This window comes from Anarhichas minor, unplaced genomic scaffold (genome assembly GCF_050575085.1).
Source record: "Anarhichas minor isolate MPS153535 unplaced genomic scaffold, ASM5057508v1 ptg000043l, whole genome shotgun sequence".
Taxonomy (NCBI): domain Eukaryota; kingdom Metazoa; phylum Chordata; class Actinopteri; order Perciformes; family Anarhichadidae; genus Anarhichas; species Anarhichas minor.
Genome location: NW_027466489.1, coordinates 7854027 through 7879335, shown reverse-complemented (window position 1 = coordinate 7879335; position 25309 = coordinate 7854027). Strand labels below are relative to the sequence as shown.

The following is a 25309-nucleotide window of genomic DNA, read 5'->3' as shown; positions in this document are numbered from 1 at the left end:
AGTGAGATGACATGGGACGGCTCTCCGCCGCCACCAGGGCAGCATATTCCTGGTGGTGAAAGCCGAATGAGCTGATGGATGGTTGAGATAGGGCACAGTAGCAATATGGACACGATTTCATGGCATGATAAATCTCAGCAGGGGCCCGTGGCTAAGTGTAATATGAAATCCCTTATCTATGTATCTGCTTCATAACACCGGCTATCTCCTGCAGCTGAATCTGCCTTTGTTTCTTTAGCTTCTTTTCTTTGCTTGAATGCCACTGTTGATCCCATCTACAGTACGGATGAGGACGGTGACAACAACATGCGTGCGATAACGCATCTTTTACTCAGTTGTTTTTGAAATACGATGTGAGGAATTATCTAAATTGAAAATTGTCACCATGGAGATCCTAATCCATTACCTGTGATCACACTGATAGGCAGCGTTATTAAAAGGGATTTTGCGCAGCACTCCATGCCGGCCTGTGTTTGTACAAAACAAGTTTATTAAATTATACAATTCATCTCATATAACTGATCCTTTTAAAGTTTGGTTTGTGTGTTACTTAACACCATCTCTGTAGAATGTCCGATTACAAATAAAGGAATTAAGTCGGCACCTTATCCTCTGATTATCTTAATCCGACAGGTTAATTGACTTTCTCAGGGTGGAGAAAATAGATGAGCTGCTGTTGCAATAAAAAATCCCCCCAAAATGATGAAATTGGAAAATAACCTATATTTCTTTTTAAGATATTTCTTAATATACAACTACAGTTTCATATCACATTGCCAGAGAAATAAGGCACTTTCTCCCAGGAGATGAGAAAAGAATTGAATTTTTCCTTATCGGTCATCTATTTTTCCACAGAATGCTATTACTTGCTGCCTGCCGTTGCTAAGCAACAGGAAATATTAATAGGACCTTTTATTAGCTAGGCTTTACCAGTGGAGTACTAAAATGAGGAAGTGGAAAACATGAATGTGTTACATAAATCTCTGAACCTTTCAGGGTTTGCACAAGTCTCTGTTTGTCCAGTGATTTATGGCTGTGATGGTTCATTTATGGGAGAGGGAGGTGTGAAATGCCAAATGGAACATTAGCCTTAGGGACAATTTGAAAATAAATAATCACAAAAAAGGAGAGAGGGAAACCGTTTAAAGAACAGCCCGGTTTTTTTTTCCCCCCAGCGGATTTCAAGAGGCCATCAAACAAGCAAGTGCTATTTTTGTTCCGCTGAGGACATTGATCATTCAAAATCATCTATGCCCGGATCAACAGTGGAATAACTAATACAAGTCCCATTCTATCACTGGGCTTGTTGAACTGTGGTGGAAAGCGACAGACATTCCATCATTTTCCGCAGACGCTCTAATCCCTTTAAAAAAATGAGTGAAAATGAAGGTCTTTCAAAGGAGAAATAGGTTTTCTTCATCTGAATGAAGAGTATAGAATAAGGCAAAGCCTCAAAGAGCAGGAAGTCTTTAAAGGAAAAGGTAAAACAAATTTAAAGTTCATATTGGAAAAAGTCTAAACACATTTAATTACAGTATTTCTGTAAAGTCACTTGATAACAGTCAAGGTGACGTACAAATCGTTTTTTTCGGAGTTAGAATTAGTCGACCAAGATTTCCTCTATAAATGCATCACCTCGTCTCTAATCCACCTTTTTTCCCTGTTTCATGTTTATACAAAAACCAGCAGGTGTACAGTATGCGATAATACGTTTGCTGAGACCCTCCATCAGAGAGAGAACACATTAAAAAACACCTCTGCTCTCTTATCATTAATTCATCCCAGCTTGTCTGTGACAAGTTCAGTTGACATTGCAGCTCATATTTCATTCACGCAGTCTTGGAGAGCGAGCACCTGCCACGAGCACTTAATGCCTCGCGAGTAAAAAAAATAAAGAGAGAAAAGAAAACCCAGGCATTCGCCCAACTTAACATGACAATCAGGGTGGGATTAACACTTGATAATTAACCCCAACAACTGCAGATAAAGAGCTTGGGAGGAAATTCTTACATTTAAATGTTGGTAACAAAAGAAATTAAGAGTATGAATTTGAATATGAATACAGCAGGAAGACCACCCTCATTTCAAATGAACTGACCCTCATTCAGGCGGATTCACGTCTTGTATTCTGGAAAATAACAAATGAGATAATACCTGGGAGTTTGATGGAGACTAAGGCTGCATATATGTAGCTGTTTCTGCTAATACATAGCCGTTACGCATAACATCCTCCGGCTGATTATACATTCATCATCTGTTACATATTCAAAACATCACACTCGAGCCAGTTTGATGATGGCTAATATTGCATGCATCATTGAGGAACATGAAAAAACCTTAATCAAAGATAATTTATTCCAGTCGCAGGCATGCATGTCATACGGATTTTAAATGTACCATAATTGAATGTGGAGTTTTTCTGCTCAAATAGATTGCAGATGTCGTTGTCATAGCACAGGTGTGAATCTAATATATATCAAAGCCAATGATAAAATGGTTTTGCTTTCGGCACGTTTTGATGTAAATAAAGACACATTAGACAACAACAACAAGGCCATTTCACTTGTGAGTCCAGACATTATTCACTAGCAGCAGCAGAGATGTGTATCTTTCTGGGCTGTATTGATAAGATCATTGCAACCTGAGCATGGCTATTAAATGTCTAATGTGTTTTGGAACTTGTAGATGGTATGACAGTGGGGGCATTAACAGAGAGAGAGAGAGAGAGGCTCTGCCAAGTGCATCAGAGCATCTGAGAAAAGAGCTCTCTGAAAGATATCAGGTTTGGCCAGGAGGGGCTTCAGACCGCAACACAATAAGCAGCAGAAAAAAGAAAAAAAATATGAATTGAAAATGGCTTCTTTACACAATTAGGAAAGTACATTCAATTATGTTTTTCAGGTCTGTCAGCATGAGAAAAAAAAAACTAAAAATTCACCACCTGGTTGGACAGGAAAGTTAACTTCTCTCAACTCCTGATATTAATGATTTAAACTTCAAGGTTTTCTATGTGACATTGAGAGCATTAAGCAGCAAACAACTTTATTGGAGTAATGTCTACCTGAGAAGAGAATGTGTGTGTGTTGTAATCCGAGCTGCTCCTTGCATCGTTGACATATGGCTGCGTGTGCTTTTAGTGCACGAGGGGCCGTCGCTCTGCACCGCGCTCACATGATGGTTACAGCAGATAACGTCGTGGAAGCGTATAGCACCCACCCTCCGGTTCCCCCTCAGGTGAACACCGTTAGCTCTGTCAGCACTGTTGCCGTTGTTTGCACCGTTAGCGATGTTAGCAGCGTTAGGTGCGAGCCCCGGCTCAACCGTCGCCATGTTGAGAGTCATGTGGAAGCAATAGATGTGCTCTGGATTTCTATCGAGCTAAAGAATCAGACTGGCAATATATTATAGTTCTGTTATGTTGACAGAAAACAATTCCAACAATGTATTGATCCTACTGACAAGTGGGTTGATTAATCTGCAAAATATTTTGACATCTAGTCGAGTCTTGGTTTGGTTTGTGAAATGATAGAAATTTGTGAAAAATGCCAAATACAAGTTCCTAAAAACCCAATTTGATATTATTTAATTGTTTTCTTCGCACTTATGCATAAAAGGTTACTTCAACGATCAATTATCCAATTCAATTTCTTAATTGACAGCTCGATTCAGATCTACGAACAAGCATTGTCCGTGTAGCCAAAGACCTCCATTGTTGTTTTACTATTGAAACACACTGGCTAACATGTTCCTTCATTACAGTGACCACGGGCAGTGTTGTAATGGGAAAATATGTCATAGTCTCATGTGAAGGTTTAAAGAATGTAAGTCCTAAAAGAGCAGACACCAAACTGTAGTTTCAGTAGATGACTTTAATTAGTTTAGTATCCAGGTGTCTTGTTATCTGTTATCATTGTGCACTGTTTCTTTCTTCTTCGTAAGACAGAGACACAGAGAGGCCTTGATTAACAGAGATCCTCTGTTTGAAATACTTTTCACTTCCTTTGTAACGCGTTATCTGAAGTTGTAAAGGCGTAAACCTTTGCATGCAGATATGATGAGTGAGGGTAAAGAATGTCTATTCTGTCTCTGCAATGGTCATTTTAACGATGTCACAGTGGCTTCAAAGGAAGCATCTGTTGTGAGTTTAAACTGATTATTGTAAGGCAGACTGTGAACAAAGGGATTTGCAAACAGGAGATAAAGCATCTTCCTGACTGTCTTAAATGAAGTATACTAAGGCTCGAAGGATGACCTGCCTTTAACTGTGTTCTTTGTGTATTCTTGTTAGCTAAAGCAGATAACAGGAAGCTGTCTGAGTATAAATGTCCATGCATTGAGACTGTTATGCAGAGCACTCATACAGATCACTGCAATGTGTCTGTGAGACTGTTCTCTTTGCTTGCAAGCAAATAAATTGGCTTTACAAACCTTGATCGTTCATCAAAACTCTGTTTTACTTTATATTGATAGAAAACCTCAACTTTCTTCTCCCGACTAGTCATAAGAAATATTCCACAACAGTGTCAAGTCCACAGCTCCGGTTTCAGAGGTGAAGTTTCCCATTCATTCACTCCACTTGTTTCGGAAAATCCATGCTTAAAGAGTTTTAAGCATGGAACCAAGCCAACCAACCACGAGATGAATCGTGACCATAAAACAATTTATTCTGAGCCAAAGAGGAGTTTGAAAATGAAAAAAAAAAGACTGTGTACATTATTATTTTAAGAGTGAAGGAACTACTCATCCCATAAACCGCTGCGAATGGTAATTGCTGCCTCTGGAAACTCCCGACAAACTTTTTAAGTAGCCTTTTTAATCTAAAACAGAGATTTATCAACTGCATGCCTTGTTTCTCACCTCAAATGTTTTCAGAAACACATTTCGGTGATTTAATTTCATTATATAAGAGAAACTTTACTACGATCGAGTACCTTCACTAGCCGTTTCAGTTTGCATGTGAGTGAAAATAGGTCTGGAGGATCCACACCCACAATCCACGGTTGTATCCACCTCGAGATCTAAATCGAAACACTGTTTCGTCTCACAGTTCGCTAACAGCCCCCCTGACTATGATCAACTGCTGCTGTAATACTGCTCTACTCTAAATCCTTTTTGTTATATAATCGCCCTATTTATTTTATGTTTATATGTTGCACCTGCAATGGCGTACTTCTAAACGTCCTCATACTTGAATCACACAGGCACGCATTTAGAAACCAGAAGCTCTGAACCTTTTGTCGAGATAGAATAACCTTATTTCACTCAACTGAATTATCTCTAAAATATCTAATAATGAAATCCAGGAGGTACAGAACACTGGAGGTATATGCTCATTTTGAATGAGAGTTACCTCTTTCTTCTTTGCAATTTCTTGCTTTCCTACCCACAATGCCCCCCCCCCCCCCTCCTCCCTCCTCTCTTCATCCAACTCTATTGCACTCTTTTCATTGCCCAGCTCACGTATTGAATCTGCCTGATGAAAACAGATCTCACTGCAGCACCACAATAGAATGGCTGATGCAGGAAAGATGAACCCTAATGGATTTTTTTTTCAATGTGCTCAAGATTGAATATAAGGCCTGACCTCCAGATGTAGTGGATCCATTTCAACAGCAGAGATATTGTTTATAGTGAGGACACAGAAATACACAGACCCACTTGGAAACACACAAACAGTATGTCAACAGCAGCAAAAATAATCCCTTTCTATCTACATGTGCATGCATTTTTTAGCACACAAAACTGTCTACAATTAGAATTAACCCCTCGTTATTTATCTATCCGTGTCAAGTGAAGTATTCATTATGATAGAATCTCATGTTTGAACTGCAGAGTTTGCTTAATTACTCTGCTCGACAGAGTGTGTCAAGGTGAGGCACCGATTTAATAGACACTCCATTTTCAGCACAAATGAACCTCTGCTACGGTTTGGTAGTTTCGCCAGGCAGCCTATTTGACTTAGAAATGTCTGAGTTCGCTTTATATGCTGCTTTTTTTGCAATGAAGTTGAAGCAGAGCCCAGAGTTCAAGGAACTTCCCTCGGAGCCAGCTAGAAATATCAAGGTTTGGGAGGTTATAACATTTTCTTAAAGATCACTGATCATCTGGTTAAAAGCTGTAATATCTTTTTGGCTTTTTCCTGATCGATTTGCTTCTAAATGAGCCTGAATGCAAACTTAATTTGGTCAAAATATCACATTCAAAACGCGTGTTGCGCTCATCTTTGTGGCTCCACTTTCAAAACTGAATCAACCCACCAGGTTATCACAATAGCAATTGTTTACCAGCATTAATAGTGTGTGTGTGTGCGTGTGTGTGTGTGTGTGTGTTTTGGTTACATGTTCATCGTGTGCCATTTCAAACATTTCAAATCTCATGCATTTTTATCACACAACCTGAAAATACCCAATCTATTAAAACCCTCTGTAGCAGTAACAAATATCCTGACTGCTGAGCGAAACACTGGCCAATCAACCACTGTCTCCACAGTAAAGGTCATGAGCAAAATGTGAAATGAATATGAAGATAAATGACACATGAATCCAATAGCTAGGGGGGATATTGAAACATTATATATAATACATAGTATGTTTGTATTTCAGAGCAAAACCAACCATATTCTGGCTATATGAGGACTGTTGTTTCATCATATCTCTTCTGTTTATGATGAACATTAGAATACTTCATGCTCATGCAGCTGCTTGTATTTAATTTTCATTAACAGACACTGATTTCATGTCTTTTCTGAAGACAAAGACTATTGTATGAACCCCATTCAATCTATTACATTAAAGAAAGGCACAGACGTTGAGTGTAATTATCTCTGTATCTTTTTATATCTCAGTCGATATCAAGTACGCTATGAAAGTATGATATTCTGATTTTCAAACCCTGAACATCTTTTAGATGTTAATATTTTTGACCATATGTGCTCTTTCGTTTCCAAGAAATTTTCACTTAGATCTCAGTGCTGCAATCAATAAAAATAAAAATAAAAACATTCACATCTGTCCATTGTGAAAAGGTTCCCTCGGTACCTTTTCACAATGGCCAGATTCATGTCCTACGGCAATCACTGTCATCAGGCTGAGTCAGGCCTCCTGTGTCTAGTTAGGCAGCCATCAATTAGTTGATGTATTTCTAAAGTTAGGTTCATGTGCTTGTTTTTTAATGAATGATTTTCCATTTTGGTCACTGGCAATACGGGCTAAAGAGAAAGGGGTAGGGCCCACTAGTCTTTTACTCTTCTTTTGTTTGACCAGACACTGTTGGCTAGTTAAGGGAGGGGGCATACAATCTATCTTGGGGGGAAGAGTGTGTTAATAGTTGTTCAGCTTTAAATATTCTGCTTTCAGTCGGAATCACCCTCGCTGGTTTACCTAATCACATGCAGTGGTTCAGTCCAATTAGGTTGGGGCCAGGGGGGATATAAAGCCACTTAGGCACATACTGGGAGAGTTGCTGTTAGTAGCAGCTTGCTGGGAGGTTGCAGTCACGACACTTCATTTCTTTGCTTTATTTGCTCTGTGTTAATTACCCTGAACTTTTGTTCTTCTTGTCCGTTTCGTTGCGATGTTTGGTTTATGAAACCACCACCTTTTTTCGAGGCTATCTGCCTCATTTATGTAGAATTGAAGCAAATATCAAACCAGAACATGAATGCTGTTCAGTGCATCTCTATTACAATATTTACGTTTTGGTCACTGAATAGCAGGATCCAAAAAAAAGACATTACCTTGAGCTTCAATCATTTGCTCATTTCTAGCCATATGTACACTATACGAGAGACATTTGCTGACTGCAGCCTATACATTATGCTTCACGCATAAGCTTTACATAATATCATTTATTGTGATAGAAACCTGCTCTATTTCCTGCAGTTTCTATGAATGCAATTACGGTTAGGAGATGCTAATTTGTGGAGGAGTAGTTCTGCGTGGAGCTGAGGGAGTAATCAGTGCGCATTCATGTTTGAAGGCTTGACAGATTGACCGATGCATGCTGTCGAGGTAGATATGATGCTGATGGATTTACCCACAATCCTTTTCGCCATGCATCAGAGCCGACATGGAAACCACTGAACAATCATTCAGTTCCCCCCACTTAGCCCCCTTTTTCATGTCTTGAAAATTACGTTTACCTTATGGGCTCGTAATCTGTTTCACATTAGAGAGCGCTTTTAAACGGCTGTTTTTCAATGTTTTTGCAATATCCAAAAAGCTTTGAAAATCATTTTAAAAGGTCAAATTTGTTCAATCTCCCCGGTGCTCCATCATCTTCCCCTCCCGCTCTAAATTGCAACTTTTTTATCTGCCTCAGTGTATGCTTTTTGTGTAGGTGTGTGTGTGTGTGTGTGTGTGTCTGCACATGCGAGGGTAAATACATGTCCTCCTGGGTAAAAAACACTTCTTCAACGTCCTACAGTTTTTGTAAAAGCCAGCACAGTTGAATTCACACCCCATACTAAAAGTGTTAAGTAAAACCCTTTCCTCTGAGGCATAAAATAACTTTTGTGACCATTACTGAAAATATTCTCTGACTCCTTAAACATCAGCTTTCTAGGGTTACCCTGTGGAACGGTTCAGTCCGCGCAGTGCTACTCACCGAGGGCATTTGGCTGGAGACGAGGTGGCCGTCCTGTGCCAGCATGTTAGACATCATGAGTGTGGGCAGCTCTGGGTAGGAATACGGGTTGATGAGCCCATTGTGTTGCAGTGAGTGGCAGAGGTAGCCTGTAGAGTCGTGCTCCATCAGGTGAAGGAGAGAAGGCTCGGGGTGGTTAGGTGGAGTGATGGGGGGGATCTCGTAGTCTTCGTCTCCATTTCCACTGCCTCCTCCTCCGCCTCCTCCTCCGCCGCCAGTCTGACCTGTGTAGCTCTGAGAGAAACAAAGAGGACAAAAGTGAGAAAACTCAGATTTAAGGAAGTAGTGGATATCCGTAGATCAAACTAAAGCTAAGACATATAACTGATATCCACATGACACGATTCCATATGGGTTGCAGATTTAGACATTCAGTTTATAGTGATAGAGTCTGAGAGAGAGAATCGTTATTTCCGGTGCCAAGAGTTCTGAAAACCCTGTTCATTTCCTGCATAGGCCATGTTATGTAACTGGAGTATACAACTCTCCAAGTTGAATCATCAGTAGCACAAAAGATGAGCATTGCTTTTCAAAATGAAAAAAAAAAAGTCAAAGCTACAAGCCTGTGTATGTAAAATGTGAGGACACATAGTCAACTACAACTCTCATGGTGCATTTCATAAAGAAACCTCCATTAAATAAATATATTCAGCAGTTTAAATCAGTTTACTTTAGGATGAATGTGGCAACTATGGTGAGTTTAGCTAACAAATGCAACAACAAAGCACTTGGAGTTTGCTACAGCTCTAATTTGCGCCTCTAATTGGCTACTTCTCCATAGCGATGCCAGCTGAGGTTCATGGGTAGTATTTAGAGCCCTTCACATTACCCCAACCCCCCACAAACACATGTCTTACTCTTTCTTCAAAAATGTTGAATTCATTAAAACTAACATCTAGACAGACGTATTATTGTTTGTATCAATATATATATATATTGTTTGTTAGGCAACACGACTTTCTTCGAAGGAAATGCTTTTTGTCTCGATGCATATTTCTTTTGTATATCTAAACATGATTGATCCAAAATAAATGTTAAAATGAATATTAATGTTTTTATGCTTCATTAAAGCACTTCTGTGTAAAGTAACCGTTGGTGTAAATACAACCATAAGGATCGTTAATACGTTAGCATCTCGTTCCCCTATGGATTCAGTTCCTACAAATAGCTTTGTAAACTGTTTGAATTCTGATCTGTCATTTTTGTTAGAAGAGGTGTAATTTAGTTTCATATTTTGAACGTCTCATTTTGGAACAAAAACTCAGCCGATCAGTGATAAATAACACCAACAGCCTCTGTATTTGTGTGCTGTCGCGCTAACACAGTAAGTCCAATCAGATCAGAGTCCTGCACAGAGCAAGAAGAAAAGAAAAATAGCAGGGAAATTCAACAGGGAATGAAAAGCAATTTTGTCTGAGACTATCCAACTTGACTCCCATTGTAATGACTGAGTCAAATTAATCATCACAAATAATATTCTGGTGTCAGCCATTCAAGGGTTTTTTAATAGAATTTTTATGATTCATGTCTAGCAGTATACATCAAACAGTCAGTTCTGCAACATTTCTGAAATAAATTCAATATCATCTTTGTGTAGGCTGTCATCCTCGGCAGCAGAGTGGTCATTTATCTCTCAAACAGATACTTTTAGAAAATAAGGGGCATGGGGAGATGGAAGAAAGGAGAGAGGATACGGGGCACATTTCTTTTTTCTTGTTTCACTCAACCTATAAAGGTGAGCATAAAGGCCCATTCTGTGATATTGTGTCCATATAAATTACAGGTTTGTTAAGATATATAACTAAAAAGGATAGCTTCCTAATTATAAATGACCATTTTTCAGCTGTTTGGAATAAATAAAGGAAACAAGAAGGCCTGCCAACAAACTTCAAAAAAACTGAAATTAAAAAAAGATGGGTTTTGTTGCCTTTTTCCCATTTGGATCACAAATCTGACGTACATAGTAACTGACAATCTTGTTTTTACAACACTTGCTTTCAGCAGGATTAAAATGTATCCAAAGTCTTTTTAAATTAATACCAATCTAAGGCGGTAAGCACAAAGCCAGATGAGAGGAATTTCATTAAGTTACAATACCTAAAACACTAAAACACCCATCTTTAATTTGACCACAAAAAAAGGACGTCAGCGATGTTTTTCTTGTGAAGCAAGAATGTAGACACAGACTCAGCGTTTATGGCACACTTTCATCTTCCTACATGTAACACCAAATGAAAAACAGTAAAAAACAAAAGTGTGATTGTCTCAATTAGATTTACTTTGTCCTGACATAGCCTGCAAGCCAGTTGATATTAATTTTCTGGACTGTCCTTGTGAAGACAGATGTTTTTTGTAAACCTTTGGGGATAGTGTTATTGTATTGGACAAGAAAACGAACATTTCCTGAGATTCAATTTATCTCATAATTGTTGGAAGGAAGCTAAATTGTCTGCAATAAACATTGGGGCCATTGTGTAAAAGTGAGTCCCGGTGCGCCCGGTCCATCGGAGCCTCTGCATTCACCGTCATTTTTCACTGCGCTTCACTTACGACTGGGGGGTGACCACTGTGTACCGTGAATGCCGCCACGCTTAGTCATCATCTAGCATGTTTATCAGCCTTTTATTTTCTCCGTGTATAAATTGATATCCACGCCACTTAAACATTTTCCTGGTCCCGTCCGCTGCTTTTGATTGTGCAAAGGGATGCAGACTGAGGATGTGTCATGTGTTAAGATTGCTGTGAGGGCTTGATGATGAAATGTAAATACCAAGGACCTTCCCAGTTGGATTGTGGGAAGATAAATTATTCATATTCCTCTATTCAGAATGAGCTTGCATGTACAGAGCTAACATGCGCACTCTAGCTAATGTATACTATTTTCTCCTTTTTAAAAGTAAAATCCAAACAAAAGCAATGCATTTGATGGATCATGCGGACCAGCATGTGTCCTAGTATGGAATTAACTTTTCAAACAAAAGCCTCCTCTTTGTTTTCCCCCCCCATATGAGGTACTCGTCACGGGGTCACTTTCAATAGTCAGGGTCACATTCCTACCAAAAGCTGCGTTACACAGATTCTATTTTCTTCCAGAAACATCCTTTATTTTCCTCATCTGATCAATAGCGGCGTTATTTCCAATACACAGTATGCTCAGTCTGCACAGTGAGCGAAACACAATCTGTAACATTTGAATTAAGAGACAGATCTCTCGACTGTAAGTGTTACATAGCAGCACACCTTTCATTTGAAAGAAACAGATGAATAGACAGTTGGTCTGGGACTGAGAGAGAAAATAACATTGATTGGGGAGCATTCCAGCTTGTCTTTTATTTTGGCACAGAGCTCTCCCTCCCTCTGTAACACTGCCCGAGTATCCAAGGCCTTCTGGAGATGATATTGACTGTGGCTAATGGCTCATTATCTGTACATTCGCCTTCTTTTTCTGAGATTATTGTTGTAATGCTCGTAGAAATCTGGATTTTTAGGACATAGCCCAATTAATATTAAATTGTATATTCTGAAAAATGATTCACTGTCAAATATAAATTCAAATGCACAATAAAAGAGCTGCATGCTGTTTAGTATTTGTAAAACACTACATGATCTTGGCATATTGTTGTATATGCAACTATTTTGATAATTGATTAATTGTTTATGCCATTTAAAAATTAAAAATGTAAAAGATAATCTGCTTCCAGCTTCTCAGAAGTCCGGATTTTCTGCTTTTCTTTGTTTTACATTATTGAAAACTGAATATATTTTTTTAATACGTCACCTTGGACTCTGGGTAATGAGCACATTTGTCATTATCTTTTGAAATTCCACATCGTCAATAGTTAATCAACTAATCAAGACAATATTCAGCCGATAAATCTATAATGAAAATAATCATTAGTTGCAACCCTAGTCGTATTATTAGTTTCTTACTATATTACCTAAAAAGGAACATCATAATACAAACAGGTGGCCCATGCATGGTGAACATTTGCTATATTTATAAAAATAATCAAGAAAGAAATTAAGCCACACAATAAGAACATGCATGGTGAGCATATTCAGACGCAGAGTTTGGAGTCCTCTCAAGTCAGTGTTGGTTTCGGGGAGAGAGGGCGGGACCGACAGCTCGGAGACAGACGATGACAGATCTGCCTTACCACTAATGTGCACTTATCTGCCTATTGGAGAGCTTTGTCACAGCGGTGATTTATGCTCAAAATCCCCCACACACACTACCACTTCCATCACCACCGACACTCTTCGTTCCAACACCTTCCCGTGGCCGACGTGCAGCACTCTGCACACAGAGACCAAGTCGGGCTCCGTTATCGCTCCTTTCCACGCAGTCCGGTTTGCAAGGAAAACGGTGGATTTATCTTTGGGAAGAATTTGAGGGCATCATCCATTTTCATTCGCTCTGCCATCGCTCTCCCAGAGGAAGATTATACTGTATATTTATGAATGATCCTGTTTACTAGTGTACACAGAGCTCTTGTTTTAATGGAACACAGCAGAGGCAAATAGCTGTCGTCAGACTACAAAGATCACTTACTTTCAAACGCTTAACGGCATGAACTGAACTGTTTATTGGGCTGTTTGTTTTTTGATACTCCTTCTTTTTCCCCTTTCCTCTTTCTCTCTCTCCTTATCCCTCCATCTCTCTCAGTCAACTCAGGCTTAATTAAAGCCATAGTCTTTCTTCTGCTACAATATCATTTCAGGGGGGGGGGGGGGGTATCGACACACCACAAAGCCTTCTCCAGCAGAGCCCAAAGAGAGGGAGGGGGAGTGGGCCATAGATCCAGTTACAGCCACCCTACACCTCCATTCTCCTCTTCCTCTCTTGGCTGGCCCAACGCCAGCCTGGCCTGTCCCTCACAGAGCCCAAACAGTTCTGGTCCCTGCTCCACATCCCCCGGACCCGAATCAACCCCTCCCTCTTTGGCTTATTCCCCTGCCATCTCATCTCCCTCTAAAACCGCCAGGCTGCATTATTTATCTGTCACCATGTTACTGTTTGGAAATCATGAAAGGGACTGTGGGGATGGGGATGCTAAATCGCCATGTACTTGGTTTCTGTTGGGTGAAAGGATGGGGTGGCGGCGGGTGGGGGGGGGGGGGGGGGGGGGGAGGAGACTGGGAGGCAGTGAGACTGGGAAAAAATAATGTCACAGTCACACTCTTTCTAGGAAATAAAATCCAGCCACTATCTCTTCAGCCCTGGCCGCAGCTCTGTGAAGAAAATGCTTCTTATTTATCGTTATGGGAAGGAAATTATGGAGGAAATTGGGAGAATAATCAAAGCGAATAACAACGGCCCAAAGTCCGAAGATGCAGATGGCCCCATTCACCCCAGATACTGAGTTGATTACTAACTAACCTCCCATTCACTAAAACCAGCCTTCCTAATTGCTTATATTTCCCCCTTCTTCTTTTATGTTTCCTTCCCTTCTTCTCCCTCGTGTATCCTGTTCCCAGTGCTCGTCTCACTTGTCAGTCAAGGTCAGGAGGTCATCCTCATCTGATCGCGTGTCAGAGCAGATTAGAATCAGAGCTTTTGTGCCATGTCATATTTCATTATGCATTTGACTCATCTGGCAGGTCAATAGGTCAGCGTGATTTGATTGGATGACAGAAATGATATAATTTGTGTTTAACCCTAGGCTGTATGAGGCTCTGAGTGGCGTACTAATGCATTTTGCAAAGACGGGGCAGGCCCTCTCCACAAGCGACTAATTTGAAGTGGCACACCGCAGAGGTGAAGGAGAGCCAGAGCTATTGCACAACATGCTGAGGTTATAAGGGAGGCTTTATCAAATAATAAACACAACCTCCCTTGTACCTCTGTTTCGGTCCGTCTCTCGCATGCTTTCTTTTTATTCAGCAAACCGACGAGAGTGGCCAGACATTAGCTGCCTTCTGCGCCTGTGTTGCTTCTCCTCCTCCCCTTTTTCTTTCTTTTTCAATTAGATTCATTGAAAATGTGTCACTGACCCTCTTCTCTCTCTCTGTTTTTTTCTTTTCTGTCTCTGTTTCTTCCTCACTGTCTAATAACACTTGATTTTGGCGAGAGACGAGCTGTCAGCAGCAACAACCACATCATTATTGCTGAACATTCAACTGGAACACAAACAACATTTAAAATAGCTCCCAAATGACGAGACTGTAGAATAGAATAGATGTGTAACAGTGGCAAAAAAAAAAACACAAAGTTATTACTCTGAAGAGGAATAAGGTTTATTGTTTGATAAATAAACATGTATCTATATCTTCCTCTGCTGGTTTGCGTTGTGTGCACGGTAAGAGTTCAGGACCTCGCGGCAGTAATGATATGCAGATGCTGCTCAGTGTCAGTGAAAACTTAACTGTGATCTCCACTAATGCGGTCAGAAAACAAACCATGAGTGCACAAGATTGCTCAGGTTACCCAACAGTCATCTAGGGGGATTGTGATGGCAATGTTGATACTGTGGTGGGTGACGGGAGAAGAGAGGAGGAGGAGGAGGAGGAGGAGGAGGAGGAGGAGGAGGAGGAGGGTGGATGGAGTAGAAAGCAGAGAGGAGGGAGCAGAAAAGACGGGGGGAGGGGAAAGATATGAATCCAACATTTCAAATGAGGACCATAATCAAACTTATTGCCTGACAGGGTGAATCTAGGTTTACAATGTCACATTCGCAGACATACAGTATTATTTCCAGAGTCCCCTTTGTCTCTTCCTGTTCAGAGCAGCCATGTCTCCTGGAGAGGAAAGCCTTTTTAACTTCGCTCATTGGCACACCACTGTCTGTTCTCCGAGGCTTGACAACAGCTACTGCTACTGCTGAGTTATGAGCACGCGGAGGCTTGGCAAGGCCAGAAAAACAGCAGCGAGTCGACTGCTTTTTAAAATTTTGAATGACTCTTCAGTTATCTACTCTTCTGCGCTTACTGTCAAAATCATCATTAACATGTGGACAATGGTACCACTGTGTGTGTGAATGACAAAACTAATTATTGTTACAAGAGCAAGTAAATGGACAAAAAACAGCACAATAAAGGGTTGGTGGATCAGTACCGACTGACTCAAACAATGTTGAAAATGACAAAGGGAGCGCTGATGGCGCAGTCATCCAAACAAACGTGCATTATTCTGAGAATTGTTAGGATCCTGTCACCCACAAATAACTCTGCCATACACCAGGAGAAGAGGGGTGTAAAGTGTGTGTGTGTGTGTGTGTGTGTCATTTAATCTGTGTGACAAATGTGAGTCCGCGTGCCGTTCTTCTTGCTCAGACCTGGGTGCAATAGCTCTTGAATACTTTTGTGAACATTTTGTAGGTATCCATGATTTGTCTTAAAACAAAAACTCACTGAGACTGCCTGCTCCGTGTGTGTTTGTGGTGTTAGTGTGTTCTTAAGTGTCTCCCTGGTTCAGAGTCAATGAGGCTGTGTATTGGAGGCTGGCACAGCTGGTGGGAGCAGGAGACTAACATCTGGACCCTCGTACTCTTGGTGCCATTGTTAATAAGAGGCTGGTGGGGAGTGGAGGGGAGTAGAGGAGACAGCTCTCCAGCGTCAATGAACCTCGCTGTCTTCCGCTAGAACTCCACACTGCAACTCACACTTGATGCTTCACAAAAGAACCCCCAGCATCGCAGCATATCCACAACTAAGATTTCAGAGTAAAACCAGAACAGGAACAGCTTAACGGGCCTAGTTTTTGGGGGGTTTTAGCCAGTAGCCACATTACATTGTTTGTAGTTCTGACAACATGTTAGCATGCTATGTAACTATGGTGAACATGCCAAACATTGTGCCTGCTAAACATCAGCATAAATGCATTGTTTCTGAGCATATTAGCATGCTGATGGTAGCAGCCTCATTGCTAGTATGCCTATATACACTCGTGTTAATCCAACTACAAACAGCAGCTAAGTGTTGTTAACTGCATCGGGACTATTCAGGCACAGAAAAGTGCACTGAAATCATCCTCACGCAATTTCCTGGGACCGTTTACATTTCTGGTTCTGTATTGTCTTACATGGTGAGCCCCACCGGTGTTGCACTGCTAGAAGACCTACACGGATATATAAATAACATGTTATTAAACTATAAAGGCTGTCTAACTGTGTGCTGCTTAAAGGTGCAAAACACAAGATTGGGAGCATTTCTATTACTAAACTTTTTCTCAGCAGAGGAAATAAGCCAACATGGATCGATGTCAGTTTTGGGCTTTTTTCTTACCTTGAAGATACTGCATCAATAATTAACCAAGTATTTGTGCTAATGAATCTCTCTTTTCCTGTCTAATAAACCATATTTTTTTTTTTGCAGCCATGAGGGAAACCAGTTCACGTACGTTGTGAGATTTATTTCTTTAAAAGAGGTTGGAAATCTCTGCAGTTATGAAAAGGCTAAAAAGACACTGCCCATTGCATGTCTTTTATAACACTCTGGCATGTGATCGAGCACAAGAGTGAGTGTTTGGTCCGTCATCGTGTTGTCCAATGGGGTGAAGGGCCTACACAAACACATTAAGGTTGCCATTAGTTTCACCTGATCACCTGGGGCAACAGAAGAATGGACGGCTTGGCAGAGCGAGGGCCTTACACAAATATACAACTGTGCATTTATATGTGGTGCCATGTCAGATGAGTAATTCAAACAGAGGGCTTTTAAACAGGGCAAAAGAGTGAGTGAGGAGGGTGAGAATGTTTCCCAATGACTGTGAAAAGGCCACATGGAGAGAACTTTCCATCTTTCTGCTGCCGCGACAAATATGCCTGCACATCCTTTTGCATTGTCTCCACTCTCTGCTTCGTCAGCGAACAGCTATAGAAATATTTTGGCAGGCTGCTCTTTGTTTTCATTTTCACAAAAGATGTAGTGAGGGAGTGAGAGAGAGGAGGGGGGGGGGGGTACTCAGAAAGGTAAAGGGACGCTGTCAGAGGTTTGAGGGGAGCATTTGAGAAAAGGAGGAATACAGGAGGTAGATAGAGGGGAGATGGAGGTGGGAGGAAGGCAGAAAAGGAAGAAGGAAAGACAGAGGGGGGAGACAAAGAGGATGAGTAAGGGAGAGAGGGGAAAGGTAAGAAGAGCAGAATAACTGGTGGGAAGTACGAAGCCCGGAGGACGGATGAATTAGGTACATCATGTGAGGTGGGATATGAGGGGAGAACATACAAGTGATTGGGAAGATCGGGGTGACGAGTAGAGGGTGGGAGGGTGGGAGAATCAATTGGAAGAGAGGGGGCAGGTGGAAGTGTAGGGTAGGAGGAGCCTGCCACTCTAGTCCCCAGCTCCAATCTAAACAGCGGGAGGAAGCTGTAAATCAGACTAATGCGGCCGAGCTGTAATTCAGACCAGCAGTGCCAGGGCGCTGGTGCGGGGACCCCGGACGGCGGGAGTTTACAAAACGCCGCCGCAAGGCTTTAATCAGTGCAACGATCCGAAGATACCGTCTCCCCCAATCAGCAGGCTTCCTGTCAGTCACACATGGCTGAACCTGACCAATCAGGCTTCGCCGAGGTTCCAGACGGGCCGGCTGGGCTTTGGGCTGCTGCCAAACAAGAGAATCACTCATCTAAACTGGAAAGGTGGAATGGGCCTTTAATTCAGAGCATAGAGGGACGAGGTGATAGATTTGTCAAAGGTTGGACATAAAAGACTATGGGATCATGTTCTACAATTGTTCATCAGAAACATATGGGGGAAAGATGAGAGACACAGGGGAGCTGTGGAATAGGACTTAATCATGTTCATCAGACCGGAGTTAACACAAGTTTAGGCACTAAAACTGTGACAGATATCGTTTCTGTTCAAAGGAGCTCTTACAACATTAACTCCCTCATTAAAATAATTTTAAGAATAACAAAAATAACACGAAGGCCTCATTGTGAGTTCAGTCTGTCAGGGTGCGTTCTAAACTTCATCATAATCACATCTGTTTGCTGCCATATGAAAACAACTTTCCATCGGTCTCCAATCCGTCTCTGCTTCTCCGTGTCTCCGAAATCTGCTGCTGGCACTCACACACCGACCTAATTACAATTATAACACCCAAGGGGCCGGTAGAATCCCTGCCAGCAATGACTTACAATAAAATAACTGAGACGAGAAAAAGCATCAAACTTAACCGTTAAAACATTATCTGAGCTCCCGACATGTAAAACAGGCAGACAAACTTTCAAATCACTCGTTACCAGAAGCTGCCTTTTAATACCTGCATTTTACTCAAAGAGGACAAGGGGGGGGGGGGGGTAATACATTAACTTAAAAGTGAGTGGAAAATGCAAATGCAGACCACTTTATCATCAGGCATTCAAACAGACCCTTTCAACTCGGCAATCCATAATATTTCAGCTTTGATGCTCAGTAAATGGCCACAGCTCGATGGTAACGCAGAGCTGGCTTCTGCTCTCGTATAGTGGTAGGACTAGTGTGACTGGCTGGGCTACACACACACTGTGCATGTTAAAACCACATGCGGCGTCTTGGCAGCAAAGACGCTACAGCGGCAGCCAATCAATAAAACCTTGTTACGCTAATTGCGAGATCATAATCTCTGTTCCTACTTCTGCTGAATATCCAAACAGTCACTCCATTAGCCGAATTATTCCCCTGTGCAGTTTCTCCCCTCCTTCCCCACTTTTCATTTCCTCCTCGTGTTCTTTTTTTTTTTTTCTGTGACACATTTCTCTCAAACAGCAGTTCTGCTAAATGAATTCATAAGTCAGGGAGAAAGACATCAAAGCAAAGCATTGTCAAGGTAAAGTGCTGATGAAGTATACAGTTTGTTTCACTTTGCCGCAGAGCTATGAGAAGGCATTTTCACAGCGCCATTATCTTTGATCGCAACGTACTTTTCTGTTTAATAGAACTCACACTTCAGGTGAAGGTCTGCAGGGATCTTTTATTATAAAGCAAAAGACTCTCTACCTGGTGCCCATCCACTTCCCACTGTGGAGATCTCGTGTTTGTGTGTCTCTTTTTGTGTGCTCGAGGGTCAGATCAAACCTCTGCGAAGACACCGGAACGAGCTGGAGCCTCTCGTCGCTGGTCACTCTCTCCTACATTGTTGCCACGACAATGGTCAGTGGCCACAGGGGCAGACAAAGAGCTTGTTGATGCCACGACCAAGGTCCGTGACCTTGTCATTGAATCACTAACACTTTGTCACTCCGCTGGGGGGGGTAGAGAGAGACTGGAAGAAACGCCACAGAGAACTAAGCAGGGTCAGACTGCGATGCTCATGGGAACATCGATATGACAATGGCACTGACCCCGTTTCGTTGTGACTCATCACGAGAGCATACCCATCTTAGCATCTCACTATGCAGCTGGCCAGAGTTACTCAACAGGGCCCTGCTTCTGTCCTATATGAATGTAGAAGATAATGTATTTATATAGGTGAGCCAGATTAAATAGAACGATTACATGCAGAAACCGAAGTCGGAGACAGCCGAGCGCTGAGAGAGACACACTTTCACAGTTTGGAGGCGGAACCGCTGACCCAAATGCATTTAAATGCAACGGGGGGGTAAGAGAGGAAAAGAGAAACGGAGCGAGAAAACGAGCAGAAGTGGGGGAGTCGGTGAGAATGGGAGGAAGAGAGGTAGAGAAGTAAAGTGAGATAATAAAGCAGCCAGCAGAGAAAAGTGAGCTTTAGGCGGTATGATTTGTTTTTATTCAAGATGGAATATATTGAGAATAGTGCAGCTACTGTATATACCATACATAACGTTTATTCAGGAGTAAAACTAATTAATAAAAAATTATCCCTGCAGCTGTTATCCCTCTGTTCCTTTCACCAAGTCCATTTTTACCTCAGCACAAACAACACAACCGTAAACACATTCACAGTCAAACGCTGTATACTTGCAAAGAATATGAACTGTATTCCTTTTTGCAGTTAGCGTAGAAGAAATCGATGCACTTTACCAATTTGTATTAATTATGCAACACATACGCTGATAGACATCAATCAAACTGCAACTGTGTCCCAAATCTATACTGCACACCACTTCTAAGCAGGCTGTGAGTACGGCGCATGTTCACACCGTGACTATATGAGTATTATATTTGTTTATGAGTGTGCCGTCGATGCTCAGTACTCTCCCACGATGCAGCGCACAAAGAGAGGATACTCACAGCTGGATAAAATGTCAAACTAATAGTGGGTGGTACAGCTCCAGAAACATCTCAGAAAAAACAAAAACATAACTGTTAAATATTTTGTGAAAACATTTTGCCGCCTCTTTTGTTCAGTCTGATCGTCAGTTGAATTCTAAAGTAGCAGTTTGATTGATGTCTGAAAGGCACAAACATTGTACGATTTCATGTTTAAAATGGCATTTCATACTGGAAATGGTATTTTTATTTAATCTGATCTAACTGAAAAATCCGTATACTATAACGATATATAGAATGAGAATGTGGCATAGATTTTGGACATCCCACTGTTATTTATCATTCTGAAAGATTTCATAATGCATTTTGTATTTTTCCCAACATCTTCCTCTGTTTCACCACTATCCAATTTGTGCACGGTGGGATCAACAGTGTATGAACAGCAGCACCCTCACAACTGAAGCATTGTCAGTCTGCATACCCACTTTGTTTGCGTATACCTTAGTCATGTCCAGTTTACAAACTTAAAATCTGTTTAGAATTAGTTCGAAGTGTAGAATTTGGACACAGCTAAGGAGGTGCAAACCAGCGATTCTTCCCATTTCCTCCATCTCTATGTTGTGTTGTCGGTGTGTGTGTGCCCAGCCCTAAGGCCCTCCCTGATTCCAGCTGTCAGAGGGAAGGAGAGGCTAAACTTGGTGAAGCGGAGAATAGAGCAAGGCACATGTCAAATATGAGGGGATCTTGAGTAAACAAAGTATAACACAGAGCAAAGCAAAATCGTCTCTCATCCCATCACCGCGTTTCACGCCATTTCCCTCGCTCTGTCTCTTTCCCTCTTGCTTCCTTGATAACCACCTTTCTCTCCCTTTCTCCCTCCGTCTATCTTCCATGCCACATTTGCGATGTTTTATCTGTCCCTCAGTAATTCAGCAAAAAACATTGTGCACATCAGCGCGACTTGTAATCGGACAATCAGCACTGCAGTAAAAGTACATGCGCTGAATAAAAAATGGCCGATAAAAGCAGTGGTTCTTCAGATTATTTAGACAGCCAAGTACCTGATTGAGACATTTGTCAGATAACAGCACTATCCTGCTGAAAATCACTTTGAAACAGACACATTTGTCGTCAGAGTTAACTAAATAAACTTAGGGAATTGAGTACAAGGAACAGCATAGGCAGCTCTGTCTCTCACTCTGGGCCTTGAGCCACACTTTAACAAGCCAGGGCATTAAGAAATTAAGCAAGACAGCAAATGTAACAGAAACACAGAACTACTGTAGCCTATGGGTCGGTTCTAATAATTGCAATTGACAGGGACAAATTCCCTGCTCCCCTGCGTATGTCAGATGGGTTTATTTCCAAACTCCACAAATCCCCCTGTCCAAACACAACCATATGGTCTCCCAGTTGTTCACGACCAGCTGTGCTACAGTGTATCTGGCAGTGACATGGTTGCCATGTAATGTAGAAGAGCGCTGGCTCCCCCTCTATGCTAACTTAATAAATCCTTTGCAATGAGGCCAAAACTCACTCAGTGAAGCAGCGCTTTCTGCTCAGCTTTTACCGAAGTGAAAACTATGTGCACAGAGAATGGTTGCGTAATTTGAATAAAGTGAACTTTATGATGGCAGAGTTATAGTTTAATGGTTGACTCAGAAAGAAGGTCCGAGCTCTTTTTGTTTGGAATTTGGATATTTTAGGTTCTCTGGTTTCCTCCTATACTGTACTTAGCTTAAATGTAGTTATGGCAGTCTGACATAGACTGTGATAGACTAGCAACCTGTCCAGTGCATGCTGGGAGAGATTCCAGTTTTAGTGTATAATAGACAACACATATTACATTTTTATAGATCTGTATACATCTGTATACTTCACAATCTAGTGAAAACAATACCAAGAAATTCATCATAAATTATCAAAATGAGTCTTTAACTCTCTTTGCAGACTAGATGTGCAAATTAATTTAATATTTTCTTCTTATTTGAATGCTTTACTATTAATTGGTCTGTGTGTTTGTGTGTCATATATTTGGTTTTGATGTTGTTTTATTGGGTTAGCCGTCATGGCGATACTGTTTTACGGTGTTTACTGTATGTAGTAGAAGTGCAAACACGTATCGACAGTATGTACATTTCACTATGGACTACTTCTATGGTAGTTGTTGCCAACGTAACAACTTATGGGGATCCAAAAAAACCACAAACAATAAAAGCAAGAATCCTTGGCAGGGATTTGCAATTAGACTCCAGGTTCTGGGACTAGAGGAAATATGTTTCTGTTTATTCCACTCTTTGAACACTAACACTCGGATTATTATATATTATCATTATTATCCCGGGGGGAATATTTCACCCATGGAGTGCAGAATGCATTGACTAGTTTTTTTTTTCTCTTACATCTGTCAGCATAAAACATGGGTGAACTAATTGGACTATTTTTTTGAGAGCTTTCAGTCCCTTTGCTTTCAGCTGATGTCATATAACTCTAACTGTGGTTGTTTCAGTAAAAACAATTTGTCGTGCGTCCTAACAAGCTTGAACAATGGTGGAATGAAAATGGCTGCGCAACAATCACGGGAACAGATGAAATAAGAGGAAAAGGGGAAAAGAGCAGGTATTCCATTAGAGGCAATTTGCGCTCACCTGGTTTGGCGGGAGGAACTCATGGTTGTTTTCATTCATGTACATGTTGTCACCATCAAACTGCAGAGAGGGAAAGAGGGAGAGAGAGAAATGAGAAAACAGTTAGGCAGAGACCGACACATCACAACAAGGACAAAAAAACAGAGATTTTCAGTCAGTCAGTGGAGACACAGAAACAGTGTAACACAGCAGCCTAATGACTGCGAGTCCTCGGCTTATAGACCTCGATGCTCTGGTGGATGTCAGTAATTACAGTTCATTAGAGACACGTATAATTAGGCCCTGTCAAAGCTTGTGTAACTCACACTCTTCGTCTCAGTTCTCACCGACAGCCTGAGATTGTGTGTGTGTAAGTGCGCACACACACACCTCACCGCTGTGAATCCACCGGTGTCACAGGGCGACAAAGGCAGAGTGATAATCACAACACTTGCACCAACGGCCGTGTAGTTAGTCAGCCAGCAAGTTGGCCAGTCAAATCAAATGAAAGCAAAGCCACATTAGCATAATCAAGCGACACATGGCAGGTAAGTCGGCCAGGAGTCGACCCAGATATTGATTTGCTGTGCCGCGAAGTTCACTGCAACAGCTACAGGAATTTCCGGAGGACCTACTTTCCCTGTTTACTTTCGGTCAGACTCAAAGTCTTCAAGATGATTTCTATTTCTACTTTTTGGAAAGCCGTAGGAGGTTCGTGCTCCTCGCTCTGATCAACGTCGTTTTTTGACCGTAGTGTAGGTTTTACAAAATCTCTAGAATGGAGGTGATTATTATAATGACCATGAATTATAACACAAGTTGACAAATACCGAAATGTAAGAAAGAGAGATGACTAAGAGAGAGAGAGAGAGATAAATAGAAACAGAGAGCATGAATGAGAGACAAATAGAGTGGGAGAGGAAGAGGGTTGTAGCAGCAGCAGTGGCGATAGAGCCTGTGGTTGTTCTGGCTGTAGTGTGATTAACACTGGGGTCACAGCCAGAGGCCGCAGCTTGAAACACACGGCATATAAACATGAACACACACACACACACACACTCCCAGAGGCCTTGCCTGCTCCTCTGTCTGACACTATTTGGCACCAGCCATTTATTGAGGAAACAAAACACAGCTCAAGTCAGCTATAGTAGTGGCTGAGATGAATTACAGCTGCGACTGTAAGGTCGAGTAACGGGACAGAGATGTGCCCACTGCCCACAGTAACTTGCTGGAGGTGTTTCTCAAACTGTGTGGAGGGACCGAAAATAGGCCACAATGTTTTCATAGTCCTGTTTCACCTCATGTAATAATAAGCCATGTGTTCCAGGGACTAAATCTACTCTAATGTAGTTGTTCAGTTGGTCAATATAAACCCTTTTTGGAGGATTTTCTTTTTTTCTATTTTCAATTAAAATCATAGTCAGATTCCTCTACTATAGAATTTACTTTTTTTTGTTTCTATCTTCATACATGACACACTCAGAGCACCAAACAAACTGCAGCACAAAGACAATTCCTTGCACCATTATTCCATTTGAAGCCCCAATTCCATTTCCACGTTATCATTCGGACTCTGATGGAGCTGTTACTTCTAGTGCAATGATTTCTGTCTGATAGCACTATTAGTTTGCTGGAGGAATAATCATTGTATTCTGCAAATGAAATTACTTTCTTTATTGCGCTGGAAAACGTTTTTACTTGCTTTCCCAATCACATCGCGCTGGAAGTGACGGTATCTTGAAATAGGTTATTTTCACACCTGCAAACCAGATGTTGATGAGCAAAACAGGGCGAGTGGAAAGCAATTGTACAGAATGTCAAGGAGCAAACTGGCGTCTGTGGTGGTGCTCCTGCAGCGCAATGTGAAGGAGTCACTGTGGGCACCGAGTTGTTAGAATAACAAACAATATCTAAATCGAGGGGAAAGGTAA

General features: G+C 41.4%; 1 protein-coding gene across 3 annotated transcripts in view; it reads right to left on the bottom strand.

Moving 5' to 3' along the window:
* The window catches only part of tox2 (TOX high mobility group box family member 2), an 88475-nt gene that overhangs the window by 20657 nt on the left and 42509 nt on the right, over nucleotides 1–25309 (bottom strand). For all 3 annotated transcript variants that reach the window (XM_076110712.1, XM_076110711.1, XM_076110713.1), the window contains exons 3-4: nucleotides 23400–23459; nucleotides 8605–8877 (exon numbers count right to left, since the gene is read on the bottom strand). In XM_076110712.1, the coding sequence (XP_075966827.1) occupies nucleotides 8605–8877; nucleotides 23400–23459 (333 nt within the window). The remainder of the gene's footprint in view (nucleotides 1–8604; nucleotides 8878–23399; nucleotides 23460–25309) is intronic.